The sequence below is a fragment of the Loxodonta africana genome, chromosome 7 (genome assembly GCF_030014295.1).
Source record: "Loxodonta africana isolate mLoxAfr1 chromosome 7, mLoxAfr1.hap2, whole genome shotgun sequence".
Lineage (NCBI taxonomy): Eukaryota > Metazoa > Chordata > Mammalia > Proboscidea > Elephantidae > Loxodonta > Loxodonta africana.
This window is the reverse complement of record NC_087348.1, coordinates 115,358,695-115,374,463: the sequence shown is the minus strand read 5'-3', so window position 1 is coordinate 115,374,463 and position 15,769 is coordinate 115,358,695. Positions and strand designations below refer to the sequence as shown.

Below are 15,769 nucleotides of genomic sequence, written 5' to 3'. Positions count from 1 at the left end.
ACGCTAATGACTGAAGACCAGATGAGTTGTGGGATGACATCAAAGACATCATACATGAAGAAAGAAAAAGGTCATTAAAAAGACAGGAAAGAAAGAAAAGACCAAAATGGATGTCAGAAGAGACTCTGAAACTTGCTCTTGAATGTCAGATAGCTAAAGTAAACAGAAGAAATGATGAAGTAAAAGAGCTGAACAGAAGATTTCGAAGGGTGGCTTGAGAAGACAAAGTAAATGTTATAATGAAACGAGCAAAGACCAAAAGGAAAAAAAAAAACACTCAGCATTTATCAGGCTAAAAGAACCAAAGAAAAAATTCAAGCCTCGAGGTGCAATTTTGAAGGATTCTGTGGGCAAAATATTGAATGAACCAGGAAGCATCAAAAAAAGATGGAAGGAGTACAGAGTCACTTCAACGTTTATCCATTTTAATAGGTAACATATAATCAAGAACCATGGTATTGAAGGAAGAAGTGCAAGCTGCACTGAAGGCATTGGCAAAAATCAAGGTTCTAGGAGTTGACAGAATACCAATTGAGATGTTTCATCAAATGGATGTAGCACTGGAGGTGCTCATTGGTCTACGCCAAGAAATCTGAAAGACAGCTACCTGGCCAAATGATTGGAAGAGATCCATATTTGTGCCCATTCCAAAGAAAGATGATCCAACAGAATGCAGAAATTATCAAACAATATCATTAATATCACACACAAGTAAAATTTTCCTGAAGATTTTTCAAAGGTATTTGCAGCAGTACATTGACAGAAAACTGCCGGAAATTGAAGCCAGATTCAGGAGAGGATGTGGAATGAGAGATGTCATTGCTGGTGTCAGATGGATCTTGGCTGAAAGCAGAGAATACCAGGAAGATGTTTACCTGTGTTTTATTGACTCTGCAAAGGTATTCATAGGTGTGGATCATAACAAATTACGGATAACGTTGTAAAGAATTGGAATTCCAGAACACTTAATTGTGCTCGTATGGAACCTGTACATAGACCATGAGGCAGTCATTAAAACAGAACAAGGGGATACTGCATGGTTTAAAATCAAGAAAGGCGTGCATTGGGGTTGTATCCTTTCATCATACTTATTCAGTCTATATGCTGAGGAAATAATCTGAGAAGTTGGACTACATGAAGAGGAACACAGCATCAGGAATGGAGGAGGACTCATTGACAGCCTGCGATATGCAGATAATACAATTTTGCTTGCTGAAAGTGAAGAGGACTTGAAGCACTTAACTGATGAAGATCAAAGACACTAGCCTTCAGTGTAGATTGCACCTCAGCATAAAATTAAAAGATCCCCACAACTGGACCAATAAGCAACATCATGATAAACAGAGGATACATTGAAGGTGTCAAAGGATTTCATTTAACTTAATCCACAGCACCCACGGAAGTAGCAGCCACCTTGTTTTTTGTTCTGTTGTACATAGAATCACTATGATTCAGAACCAACTTGATGTCACCTAACAGCAACAACCATTGTTTTGTTGTTGTTATGTGCTGTTAGCCGGTTCCGACTTATAACGACCCCATGCACTACAAAACGAAACATTGCCTGGTACTGGGCTATCCTCACAATCATGCCTATGTAATTTGAGCCCATTGTTGTAGCCACTGTGTCAGTCCATCTCATCAAGGGTCTTCCTATTTTTTCTGACCCTCTACTTTACCAAGCATGGTGTCTTTTCCCAGGGACTGGTTCCTCCTGATAACATGAAGTAAGCGAAACGAAGTCTCACTGTTTTTGCTTCTAAGGAGCATTGTGGCTGTACTTCTTCTAAGACAGATTTGTTCAATGTGTTCACTTTAAAACTAAAACATAGTTTTAAATATCATCACAACCCAAAGATGAATTATTTCATCAAAATTTAATGAAAAAATTTGATTATTGGTGTAAGGAAGACATTTTAGTATGTTGACATCGGAACTTTAGAAAGATGTATTTTTTAAGCAGAACTTTAAGCCTCAATTCAAAGTGTCTAAGGATTTTCCACTATTGCTTTTTCTTACTGTAACTAATTTTTTTTTAAATGATAAAAGGAAATGATATAGATCAGTTTGTGGCATAGTTATATTATCACTGTGTTTTTAAATTTAACATACTGTATGTTAACATTACATGCAGACGCTGAAGTAGATTTTGTGGAACAAAGTAAGTACAAGAGATAATCCTTGCTCTTGGGGCGCTTAAAATTTAGTTTGTGAGACAAGACATACATACTTGATATCAGTAAACAGTAAAAGGTAGTATATGATCAGGTACCCAATGGACTATAGGAATTTAAGAAGATAAGCAGTAACTGATTACTTTTAAAATTTACTGTAAAAATAATTAGGATTACTTATGATAATTATGATTAATTATGATAGTATAATGGAAGAAGTAGATATTTAAATGTGGAATTTTTAGAAGTATAAAATTTTATTTGGTGAAAAGGAACAAGGTACAAAGACAGGCCCATCTTTCCATGCTTATTTTTTTTTCTTTTGCTCATCCAGCCCTATTGAACTTTTTGTAGCTTTTCAAATGTTCCATGCTCTTTTATACTTCTATGTTTTGCAGTCTTTTTTTTTTTTTTATTTCCTCACTTGATTTTGACCTGGAAATTTCTGCTTATCTTTTAAGACTCAATTCATGCATAACCTCCTCTGTTGAAGTCTTCCCTGACATTTCTGAGCAGAGTTAGGCACTTCCTTTTCTTCTTTCCTATGGCATCTTATATATGCCCTTTCTTCTAGGATCTTCACATTGCATCATTTATCTACTGGCCGGTTTTTGCCACACACTTGTGAACTTCATGGACATTAGGACTGTGTAATATTTATCTCCAAGTCACAGTTCCTGATGAAGTGTTTTACACATTGGACCACTCAGCGACTGTTCATAGAATGAGTGAGTGGATGGATGAATGTATGTATGGATGGATAAAAGGAAGGAATTCGTATGTTTAGGAGCACTGGAGAAGTCTGTCAGGAGGGAACATGAATAGTAAGAATACTACACCCTGAAGGAATAGAGAATTTGCAGCTTATCAATATTTAGAACTTAGATTGGTAGGCAAAGTAGGACTAGTTAACAATGGGAGTTTTAATAAATAATGGATTTCTAATAAACAGAATTTCTGAAATTTGTCTTTAAAGACTCCATTTTTCAAACATACTGTGCTTTATATTTTATAGTGCCTCCACTTCTCATTCGGAGAATTCAGTGCATACAAAATCAGCTTCTGTCATATCATCGGATTCCATTTCAACTTCTGCAGATAATTTTTCTCCTGATTTGAGGGTAAGTATACAATTCTTAAGGAGCTCTGGTCTCACAGTGGTTAAAGTGCTTGGCTGCTAAATCAGAATGTCGGCAGTTCAAACCCACCAGCTATTCTGAGGGAGAAAATGTGACAGTCTGCTTCTGTAAAGATTTATAGCCTTGGAAACTCTGTGGGGCAGTTCTCCCCAGCCCTATAAGGTCGCTTTAAGTTGGAATTGACTCAATGGCAGTGGGTTTGGTTACACTGTCTTTAAGCTCTGATGAAGTTTTTTGCGTTAGCGATTTGTGGCCAACACTATCAATATAACATTTAGTTAAGTGGGAGATACTGATGAAGTATTCTCAAAGACCTGGGTCTTTATTAAATATCCCAGAACAGGCCAGCAAATCTGAAAGTCTTATATGTTTGTAAAAGAAAAATGTGTAATTCATTTCTAAGTTTGATAACTTTTAAGTTCGTTGTCAAAACATAATTAGTGAACTTCTTTGTACTCTAAAAGATTTTCATGATTACTTCCATAATAATGGATACTTACTGTGTGCCAAGCATTGTTCTAAGTGCTGCACATAAATTATCTCTTATGATACTACCACCATTCTGTGAGGTAGGTGCTATTATTATCACCATTTTACGAATGATAATAATGACTTACAGAAAGATTAAGTAATATGTCCAAGGTCTCATAGCTAATAAATAGTATTGTCAGTATTCCAATTTATGCATTCTAGTTCTGATCCAAGTCCCTTAATCACTGTGCTATAGTGCCTGCACATATCATTATAGTTTGTAAGTATTCCTCTGTTCATTAAAGGTCGTTTTTATGAAATTACCCACATCTGTGACATCCTGTACATGTGTAGTCTATAGCGTGTTTATTGGGTTTATAATTATTCTAATGTGATTTTTTCAGATAGTATTAATCCCATCAAAGCTTAAAAGAATAAAAAGCTTGAATGAGTTTTTGTTAAAAAGAGCCAATTGATTTTAACAGAAGCAAAGTAGAAATTATTTAAAAATTAGAAAGCATGAAAAAATGAAAGTCTAAGTGTATCTAATATACTCGTGATACAACAAGAATAATATTGTCTCTATTCAGTTGATAGTAAGGGGATAGATAAGGAAAAGTATATGTGATACACTTTTAGGTAATAAAATGGGAAACTTATTAACCTGATTCTATTTTGGAGAAAACAGGCTGGTTTTCAGACTTTAAAGCTAAGCATGATGCTGCTGTTGTCACTTCTGTTACAAGTCATGGATGTTTCCGTGTGATTTTTTTTTTTTTTTTTACAGAAAAGTAGTTTAATAAAGGGCATTTGATAAAACTGAGCAACTTTTCTGGATTTTTGAAACTTTTAATAAGAAAGGAATAGATGAATATTTATGTAAGCATTGTCTTAATATTAAAATATTTAAATGCTAAAAGCATTTCCATTAAAGAACAAGGATGCCTGCTAGCATGCCCTGTAATTTCGCATTTTTCTATAAGTATTATCCAGTGCAATTAGGTAAGAGAAATAAATGAGGGGCATAGTATTGAAAAAGAAGAAACAAACATTTTTACCCAGGAATCCAGAAAATCAAATGAAAACTATTAGAAACAAAAGACTTTAATCAGGTGGCTGATTACAAAATTGATATTTAAAAATCAACAGCTGTCTTTTATAAGAGCTCTGATAGTATAGAAGGGAAGGAAAGATCCTATTTATAATAAAAAATATATAATACCAAGGAATAAACTTAAGAATTATGCAAAAACTGTATAAAGAAAACTTCAAAACTTTGTGGAGGGACTTAAATAAATTGAAAGACACACCTTTTTTTTTTGGATAGAAAGACTCAATATTGTTCAGATTTTAGTTCTTCTTTATTTTATAAATAACATGGATACTGTAAAAATACCAAAATGATTTCTTTAATTTGACAAGATAATTCTCAAATTCGTAATGACAAATTTTGGAAACAACGTGAGTGCCTTTCAATGGGAGGATGGTTAAATTGTTTATGTCTTTACAACTGAATAGTATAGTCTTTGAAAAGAAAGAGATGAGTATGTGTGGATATGAAAAGATGATGTCTAAGATCACTTAAAAGTACAGAACAGTGTGTGTAATAAGCTCCCATTTGTTGAGGATAGTGAGTGGGAGAGGCTCTGGATACAAAAGCAGATGGTATTAATTAGGGGCAAGGTGCAATGGTTCAAGTGCTGGACTGCTACCGAAAAAGGTCAGAGGTTTGAAATCAGCGGTAGTTCCACAGAAGAAAGATGCAGCAGTCTGCTTCTGTAGAGATTGACAATCTTGGAAACCCTACAGGGTCGCTATGAGTCGGAACCAACTCGACAGCAGCGGATTTTGAGGGGGTTAGACTGTAAACAGGAAGACACGTTTGAAGACTAAAGAATTCCAAGTAGAAATTGATAAAGGGCTTGTACTAGGGTAATGACGTAATACAAAATACTGGGTGGATTTGTGGGGGGACTACACACACACACACACACGCATACAAACATATACATATAAAACAAAAACCAAACCCGTTGCCTTTGGGTCAATTCTGATTCATAGTCACTGTATAGGACAGAGTAGAACTGCCCCATAGGGTTTCCAAGGAGCGGCTGGTGGATTCGAATGGCTGACCTTTTGGTTAGCAGACTGAGCTCCTAACCACTGCACCACCGGGGCTCCATACACAGACACATACACACCACCCCCCCACACACACATGGATGTAATATGTACAAAGCTGGTGACCCTTTAGTTTGCTTCTTTCTAACTGCCCTTCCTCTTTGTACTTTGCTGATCTTCCCTCCTCACCTAACGGAGTGACCGTAAGGTGACTTCATCACTTCCTTCCCCTCCCCCCTTCTTCCCTGTACTCCTGCTTTCTCATGGCTTCAGCTCTCACCTCTCTATGGATGTTGTTGTTGTTAGGTGCTGTCAAGTCTCTTCTGACTCACAGTGACCCAAGTATAACAGAACGAAACACTACCCCATCCTGTGCCATCCTCACAATCATTGCCATGTTTGAGCCCATTGTTGCAGCCACTGTGACAGTCCATCTTGTTGAGGTTCTTCCTCTTTTCTGCTGACCCTCTAGTTTACCAAGCATGATGTCCTTCTCCAGGGCCTAGTCCCTCCTGATAACATGTCTAAAATATGGGAGAGGAAGTCTCACCATCCTCACTCCTAAGGAGCATTTTGGCTGTACTTCTTCCAAGACAGATTTGTTCATTCTTCTGGCAGTCCATGGTATACTCAGTATTCTTTGCCAACACCATAATTCAAAGGTGTCAATTCTTCTTTGGACGTCCTTACTCATTATCCAACTTTTGCATGCATATGAGAGAATTGAAAATACCACGACTTGGGTCAGGTGCACCTTAGTCCTCAAAGCGACATCTTTGCTTTTGAACACTTTTTAATAAGAGGTCTTTTGCAGCACATTTGCCCACTGCAATACATTGTTTGATTTCTTGACTGCTGCTTCCATGGGTGTTGATTATGGATCAAGTAAAATGAAATCCTTGACCACCGCAGTATATCTTCCATTTATCATGATGTTGCTTATTGGTCTGGTTGTGAGAATTTTTGTTGTCAGTTCCTGAAACCTGGATTTTCATTAATGCCTCTAGTGCAGCTTGGACTTCTTCCTTTAGCACAATCAGTTCTTGATCATATGCTACCTCCTGAAATGGTTAAACATTGACCAATTCTTTTTGGTACAGTGACTCCGTGTTTTCCCTCCATCTTCTTTTGATGCTTTAAGTGCCATTCAGTATTTTGCCCATAGAACCCTTCAGGGTTGCAATTTGAGGCCTGAACTTTTTCTTTAGTTCCTTCAGCTTGAGAAATGTTGAGCATGTTATCCCCTTTTGGTTTTCTAACTCCAGGTCTTTACACATGTGATTATAATATTTTGTCCTCTGAAATCTCCACTTCACCTCTTTTACTTCATCATTTCTTCCATTTGCTTTAGCTACTCTGCATTCAAGAGCAAGTTGCAAAGTTTCTTCTGACATCCATTTTGGTCTTCTTTTTCTTCCTGTCTTTATAATGACCTTTTTCTTTCTTCACTTACGATGTCCTTGATGTCATCCCACAACTCGTCTGGTCTTTGGTCATTAGTATTCAGTGTGTCAAATCTGTTCTTGAGATGGTATCTAAATTCAGGTAGGATATACTCACAGTTGTACTTTGGCTCTCGTAGACCTGTTTTAATTTTCTTCAGCTTCAACTCGAGCTTGCGTATGGGCAATTGATTATCAGTTCCACAGCTGGTTGGCCTCTGGCTTTATTCTGACTGATGATGTTGAGCTTCTGCATTGTTTCTTTCCTCAGATATAGTCGATTTGATTGCTGTATGTTCCATCTGGCGAGGTCCATGCGTATAATCACTGTTTATGTTGAAAAGATGTATTTCCAGTGAATATGCTACTGGTCTTGCACAATTCTATCATGTGAACTCCGGCGTCATTTTTACCTCTGATCGTTAGTTGTTTCTCGGCCTCTACTCCCTTATATCAGTTGCTTGCTCTACAGTTGCACTAGGAAGCTGTCATGTCATGATCAGAGTTGTAAATCAATTGAATACAAGGGTCAAAGAAGCAGTAAAGTATGATTTGGGTGATGTACAGAGTGATTGCTGTCTTACCCTTTACAGATACAGGATTCTTTATAGCTGTCTTTACAGGAGAGGGAAGGAACTGGCATTGACTGTACCTTGTGCCACGAACTCTTAGACATTCCACATATTTCCTGTGTGCTCTAGAAACAACCTGTATTTTAAGATTCAAATTTGAAAATTTTTTCTTGGTATAAAGTCATGCTTTCCATACTGTTCTTCAGATACTTATCTTTTTTCCTTGCTGAAGCATCAAGGGTGATGTAATGTTGTCCAGCTCTTATTAATTGTGGTTTCAGCTGAAAACCAAATTGTCCTTGACTGCGTTATAAAAAGAAAGAGTTTCTCTGTGCTAGAGCTTGGATGTACTTTCAAATGTGTAACCAATTAGATCTATCCCAGATGCCCGTCTGTGGCTCTACCCCGTTCAGATATTTGTTTGTATGATTTAGTTGCCCACTTTGTGGTTTGTCAGTCAAGTTGTATAAAAAATAGAAAAAATGAAATTGATGTACACAAATTTTTTTTTTTACATAGAGTTATCCTAGGAAGAGTAAGTTTCTTTTCTTTCCCTCTTTTCAGGATTCTAGTACATAAAGAAACTGGGAAGGATAGTTGGTAACTTCTATAGACTTATTTTTCTGTTTTTGGGCCATTATTATTTAGTATTTTTCAGATTTCAGAAAAATTCCTTCCTGTTTTTCTAACCATTCCCTGTGAAAACTGACTCATAAACTTGCTAACATCCAGATCATCATTATACACGAGGTTTCCGAATTTCCTTAATAGCAAGTTCCTGACGAGAGGGAAGGAGAGGAGGAGGGAGGGAGGGAAGGAGGCTAAAGCGACACGGAAAATTACTGAATTACTGAGCAGTTTGAAAATAGTTTGATGAAGTAATCATGGAATAAAATGGAAAGAAAAAAAAAAAGGTTGGGAAAGAGCAAAACTGAACTGATTATATATTAGGAATAACAAAAAAAGAATTATAAGTTTTAGTCTTCATGGGTTTTTCTTTTCACCAGTGAGATTTTGATATGATTAATAGAATTCTCTTGATAATAAGAAACAAATTAAAAATTGTAATTAAATGCTATCAGAAAACAGATCTTGTACTATCTTACCTGTTGATATAGTCATAGCCCTGGATGCATCTGATAGTGAATGGTTTGGATAACCATTTGGTAACATTATTTTGGCTCAACTAAGAGAAAGAGTTTTACATATTCCTGGACATTTCTCCAGTCCTTCTTCTCATATCTGAGGGTTATATAACTTCTTTCCTACTAAAGCCATTTTTATGCTAGTGCAGAAAAATCTAATAGATCAGTCTAACTTTGCTCTCTTAGTCCTCCAACCCCTCTTCTAGGAAGGTAGGCTCTGGTGTTTTTGAGTTATCTTTCCTGTTTTAACCTCACTTTCTTTATTGAATCTGCATTTCTGTCTTCTTCCATTACCGACATATCTGAGATGCAATTCATCTCAAGTAAAACCCATCAAGTATTACTAAAAATAATTGTTTGTGTTTGTTTTTATAAATGTAGGGTCAAATTTGATCGCATCTTCCAACAAGTATCTTGTATTCCAGTTTATGTCTACTACTGCAGACTAATCTAAGATTTTGATATTTCTCTCCTAGATTATTACCATTTCCTCTTTATTGTATTCAGTTCTGTGTACTTTTATGACCATGTCTTCTGCCTCCAATAGACACCGGCAGTGATTTTTTTCTTTATATGACTGGTCAAGTTTAAGACCCTTACCTTTCCTTCCTAATAATTATAAAAATTCCTAAACACACAGAAAAGTTTACTGGGAACAACCTATATCCACCATGTAAATCCTCCCATTAATGTTTTATTCTACTTGTTTGTATTGCGTATCCATTCATCTGCCCAACCTCTTTATCCCTCTATCTGTCCATCCATACAGCTGCTTTTTGATGTATTTCATAGTCAATTGCAGGCATCAGTATACTTCCAAGTAAATGCTTCAGGATGTAGATCATTAACTAGGTTCAGTATTATATATAGCTTTCTTTTTAGAATTTAATTGTGGTTTTGTATATATATATGTATATATTTGCCATTTTTACCATTTTTTAAGTGTACAATTCAGTGACATTAATTACATTCACCATGTTGTACAGCCATCACCACTACCTATTTCCAAAAAATTTTCATTACCCCAAACAGGAACCCAGTACCTCTTAAGCAATCAATAACTACCAATTTTCTTCTCCCCTAGCTCCTGGTAACCACTAACAAACTTTGTATATTTGTCTGTTCTGGATATTTTATATAAGAGGAATCATAAAATATTTGTTTTTTTGTTAACAGTGGCAAACGTGGCTAAGAAAAAAATGGACAATAAAGATGGACATGTTCATGGTTTTTAACAATGAGGAGGTTTTTGGGGAGGGAGCCAGTTTCCTGGAAGGGTAGATGGCAAAGCCTGATCACGGTTGAAGAATTAATGGGAGGTAAAGCATATTAGATGGGAAATACCAACAATTCTTACTGTTTGGCAGTGAAAGAGGTGAGGAAGTGTTCTTAGTAGCTGGAGGGGGATGTATTTAGCATATGACAGCTTGGGGTGTTTGTGTGTTGTGTGTGCCTTCTCTGGATTGTAACTCCTTTAGAAAACCCTGGTTTCTATATCTTTGCTTTTTTAAAATCCAGTGCAGCACCTTTTACAAAGTAAACTATTCAATAACCATTGTTGATCATGATTATAATAATTTATTTAGTACCTCTTTTTCAACAGTGTTCTCAATATCATTTTCAAATTCTCCAAAAAGGTATCAAATCTATATAAGGACTTGTATTTTATCCGAGTTTAAAAGTATTAAGCCTGTGAGTTGTGGAATCATCTTGCAGAAAGCAATTTGGCTTCTGTACTTGGTTCTTTTGAGCTGGACCATACCTAAGGCTAATGAGTGGGGCTGACCGGACCAAAAGGGACCACCTGGTGATCCAATGTTGACTAGCCTTGGGAGGGATGATGTAATTTATCATAGCCACGCGAGGAGGCTCAGATGAGCTCTCTGGTTAGCGAGAACATCTCTCTTGGGAGGATCAGGTGTCCCTTTGGGATATAGAAGCTCTATGCAGGGACCGCTCCCAGATCTCACCCTATGCATTTCTTTGTTCGTATCCTTTATTGTGATAAATCTGTGATCATAAGTACGGTATACTCTGTAAAGTCCTGTAAGTCATTCTAGCTAATCATTGAACCCAAAGGGGCAGTGAGAGAGCCACAGGGTCTCGTGTCTGCCTGTTTGGCAGTTTGAAAGACTGTGTTGTTTCAGCTTGTGCTGTCTGACCTAGTTCTGGGTGGCTAGGATCAGAGAAGGGCTGCATTTGCAGCTGGTCTGAAGGATGGTGTCCATCTAATTTGTGGGCTTTGATCCAGCTCTGGGTGGCCAGGGTTGAAGATAGAGTGTACTGCTTGGGCAGCTGGCAATGAGAATAGAGAAGTGGGAAAGTGAGGAATGACTCCATCTTCACACTTTGGGGATTGGATTCATGCTGATCCTTACCAAAGTTAGCAGCGAAGGTCGTTTTACCCATTTTGCACTTGCTTAGCTCCGTAGCCCTTCAACATGACATAATGAAAAGAAAATGGGCTTTAGAGTCAAATAGAACTGTAATTCAAATTCAGACTCTGTGGCATTTTTTCAGCTATGTGATCTTGAACAAGTTAAATATCATTTTTGGTCTCTTTTTCTTCATTTATGAAATGGGAATAATAACACCTCTCTTTTAAGGCTATTTATTGTAAGATTCAATGAGAAAATTTATAAAATGTTTTGTATACTATACTAAAAAAAATACCTGATATAAATTAGGCACTCAGTTACTACTTCCTAGAAAAACAGCAATCTCAGATGTTACACGTGCCAGTACTACAGATTTTATAATTTGGTTTAAAACAGTGTATGATCATAACAAATAGTGTATGTGCTATGATGTTATAATTTTAAAGTGAAAAATTAGCCTTTGAATAAAAACCGTTTTCTTTTCTTGCCTCTGCTCTCCCTTTTTCTAATCCAGGTCCTGCGGGAGTCTAACAAATTAGCAGAAATGGAAGAACCACCCTTGCTTCCAGGAGAAAATATTAAAGACATGGGTCTGTAATGATATTTTTTATTTAATATCCTCCTCCTTTCTGACTGTACAGACTATTCAGTACAAATATTAGGCGTTTTTTTTATCATAGGGACTTGATAACTTCCAGCCTTCCCACCATCTTACTGTGTTCTGCAAGCCTAGGTATAGACCTGTTTGTAGTATTTATATTTGGACTACTAGGAAACATGACATTTGGATTCTGTGAAAAATTTCATATTTTTGAATGGCTGCGTTGACATGGTGGGTTGCCTAGAGAAACATTGAATTGTCACTTTGTACAAGTAATTTTCTTAAAACACATTCTCTCATAATTATCTGCCTCCTTTATTTTCTTTCTTTTTTTTTCCTAGTCATATTAACTCAGGTGAATCTTTGGATAAAAATATTTCCTTCTCATTGCAAAGCAGGCGGGTTGCACACAGGTGCCTTTATCTCCAGCCTGAAGAGCTAAGCATATACAGTACTTACGGACTAGAAACTGAAACAAGCATTTAAGCTATTTCATTTGTCCTTGTGCTTTTGCTCTACATCATCCATGTTGGTGATCTACACAATACCCATGGATTTTGAGAAATAGTGTGGTTTTTTATTAGGAGAATAGTTTCTGGGCCAAAGTAGACACCACCTTTTGTTTCATTATCAATCATAATTTTTTAAAAAAGATTTAAGTGCTTAATCTTCCTTAGCTAGGTGTCATTTTCTTGTGTAAAAAACAAGGCAAAGACAGGAACTACCCTCTAAGTGGCGTGTGGTGGCACAGTCATTAAGCTCTCAGCTGTTAACCAGAAGGCTGGCAGTTTGAAACCACCGAGCCACTCATGGGAGGAAGATGTGGCAATCTGCTTTTGTGAAGATTACATCCTTGGGAGCCCTGTGTGTCAGTTCTACTCTGTTCTGTAGGGTCACCATGAGAAGGAACTGACTCACTGGCAACAGTTTTTAAATTTAAATTCTTAACGCTTGGTATATTTGTCTCTTCTTGTTCTTGACCCTTTATTGAATACCTGAGCCAGTTTCCACTCCCCTCCCTCCCCTTCAGGCTCGTGTATACCCTAGGCTCTAGTTCTACTGAACTACTTACTGAGCTAGATATTATATATAATCAGCATTGTATATAATATAATAACAATATTATCATTTTTGAGTGCTTGCTCTCTCATTTAATCATTTTTAGTAAATTTCTAAGAAAGCTATTAACCTCATTTTGTAGATGAGCAAACTAAGGCACAGAGAGATTAGCTAGCTAGTCAAATTAGAGTAAGCATTTAGATATTTTTTTTTCTCCTCCAGACCTAAAACTCATATTGTTTCTACTATGATAAATTGTCTTATAAAAGACTCTACCATTTAGTCCCTTTTGTTGACTCCTCTTCCTTTAAATATCAGCATTTCCTGGAATTTCACCCTTTTCTATATATTCTTCTTGATTGACTGTACCTATATTAGTAGCCTCACGTATCACATGTATGCTGATGAGTCCAAAATTTGTGTTCCCGTGTCTTTACACATATAAATAAATGCCTCCTAGACACATGCCCTTGGATATCCCATAAAACCAAAAAACCAAACCCATTGCCGTCGAGTCGATTCTGACTCATAGTGACCCTATAGGACAAAGTAGAACTGCTGCCCCATAGGGTTTCCAAGGAGCGGCTGGTTGTTTCAAACTGCCAAGCTTTTGGTTAGCAGCCATAGCTTTTAACCACTGCACCACCAGGGCTCCAGATATCCAATAAGAACCTTATATACAACATCTCCAAAATGGAAATCATTACTTTTAATCCCAAACTTACTCTTTTTCCTGCGTTCTCTGTCTCAGTTAATAAACTAACAATTGTTAGACTAACAATCAGAATTCTATTAAGTTTTTTTTTGTGAAAAGATGAAAATGCAGTTTTACATAACGTGCTGTGTATACTAAACTGTGGACTCTTTGCCTTTTCAGCCAAAGATGTAACTTACATATGTCCATTCACTGGTGCTGTACGAGGAACTCTGACTGTCACAAATTACAGGTTATATTTCAAAAGTATGGAACGGGTAAGACTTGTTCTTGGATTGGATTTTTGTATGTACACCTGTGTGTTTACAGCCAGTTTTGTTCACCTTCAATTATTCCTAATGAAAGGATTTCTGATAAAGATTTTCCTTAGTTATAATTACATAGTGCCAATTGCTCAGTTTTAATTAAGTGATTTTCTTTTCCTTCCATTAGGACCCTCCGTTTGTTTTAGATGCTTCTCTTGGTGTGATAAGTAGAGTAGAAAAAATTGGTGGTGCTTCCAGTCGAGGTGAAAATTCTTACGGACTAGAAACTGTGTGCAAGGTACATTTTACAATATGTATATGATTTTATCGAATTTGGAAAAGCTTTCATTTAAATAGGGCCTGTGTTTGGACACTGGTTTCAAAAATATCAATTGAGTTTCATATTAGAAATGTCATTTTAGTAGAAGAAAACACAACATTTAGTAATAAAGAGAAAAATTGACCCATCATAAATTAGATTTGACTTCTTTGGGTCCCAATTCAGTCTCTGTATTTTGATATGCTCACATAGCCATAGCATCATCTTTTCATAATGACCATTGTAAATATGCATAGTACTATGCAGAATACAAGGTACTTTCACAGTTTTTATTTCACTTTGAGTAAGGTAGGCATGGTAGACATGATTACCTTTGATTTACAAATTAGAGACATGAGCCTCTGAGCAGTTAAGGCCTCAGACTTTGTAGTGGATGGCATGGCTTTGATTTATTCCTCATCACCTATCTTTTATATTTCTAATTCTCCTACTTTTTCTGCTTCTGAAATAATGGTAGGAAAACTTGATATTGTAGATCGTTACTGTTTTCATATCCCTGGCATTCTTTAAATGCATTGTCTCTTGAACGAAACTTAGATTGTACTTGTTACATTTTTACCACTAAGTCATAGGCATTTACTATCATGTACCACTTCCACAGGCCACCGTTCTCCTTATTAGGGCTTTATTAACGCCTGCACAAATCTGACTCCAAGATCACATTTTTTTTCTTTCATTTCCGGTTCTGCCCTTTGCAAAAGTAAAAGCAACAGCATGTGCATAATTCAAGATCCTTCCTTATGCTTAAAGAGATTTCCTGTGCTAAAATGTGTTACGATATATGTTCTTAGAAGTTTTGTGAACCTGGTATCAAAGCTAATGACTTAGTAAGCTTTTCCATTATAGCCACAAGGGCTGTTGAATATAATAGTTGTCAGCCATGTGTCAAGCATACTGTCTCCCAATCACTTTCCTTTAGTCTAATAGTAAATAGAACATAGAATATAGGAAAAGGTGAGAGAGGATGACTTTGAAATCTTATCATTTTAACTAATTTTTTATGTGAAATAAGATGATTATCAACAAATCTAAAAACTTGTAGGGCCCCACTATGATACTTTTAGACAGTTCAGTGGTTAAGATTGATTCTGAATACCTCCACTAGTTACAGAGATATTCATGTTCACTGAGGAAAAACAAGACATCAGCTTAGGTTTCCTTAGATGGTTGTTTTAAAAGGTAACAGAACTAGCATTCTAGTGTGTCAGATTCATAATAAGATGTTTTACTTATTCATAAACTGTAGGTACAGTGGCTCCCTTTATAAAGTGAACTTACATAGGCCGTTTTTATCCATTGGTAGGACTTAGGTGAAATTTAATATTTTTTATCTTATTCCCAAAAACCAGACCCATTGCCGTCAAGTT

At 36.4% G+C, this 15,769-nt stretch overlaps 1 protein-coding gene across 6 annotated transcripts in view; it reads left to right on the top strand.

The window, feature by feature from the left end:
* The window catches only part of MTMR2 (myotubularin related protein 2), a 79,144-nt gene that overhangs the window by 34,451 nt on the left and 28,924 nt on the right, over positions 1 to 15,769 (top strand). For all 6 annotated transcript variants that reach the window (XM_003415593.3, XM_010595405.2, XM_023554733.2 and 3 more), the window contains 4 exons: positions 3,190 to 3,295; positions 11,957 to 12,032; positions 13,980 to 14,074; positions 14,250 to 14,360. In XM_003415593.3, the coding sequence (XP_003415641.1) occupies positions 3,190 to 3,295; positions 11,957 to 12,032; positions 13,980 to 14,074; positions 14,250 to 14,360 (388 nt within the window). The remainder of the gene's footprint in view (positions 1 to 3,189; positions 3,296 to 11,956; positions 12,033 to 13,979; positions 14,075 to 14,249; positions 14,361 to 15,769) is intronic.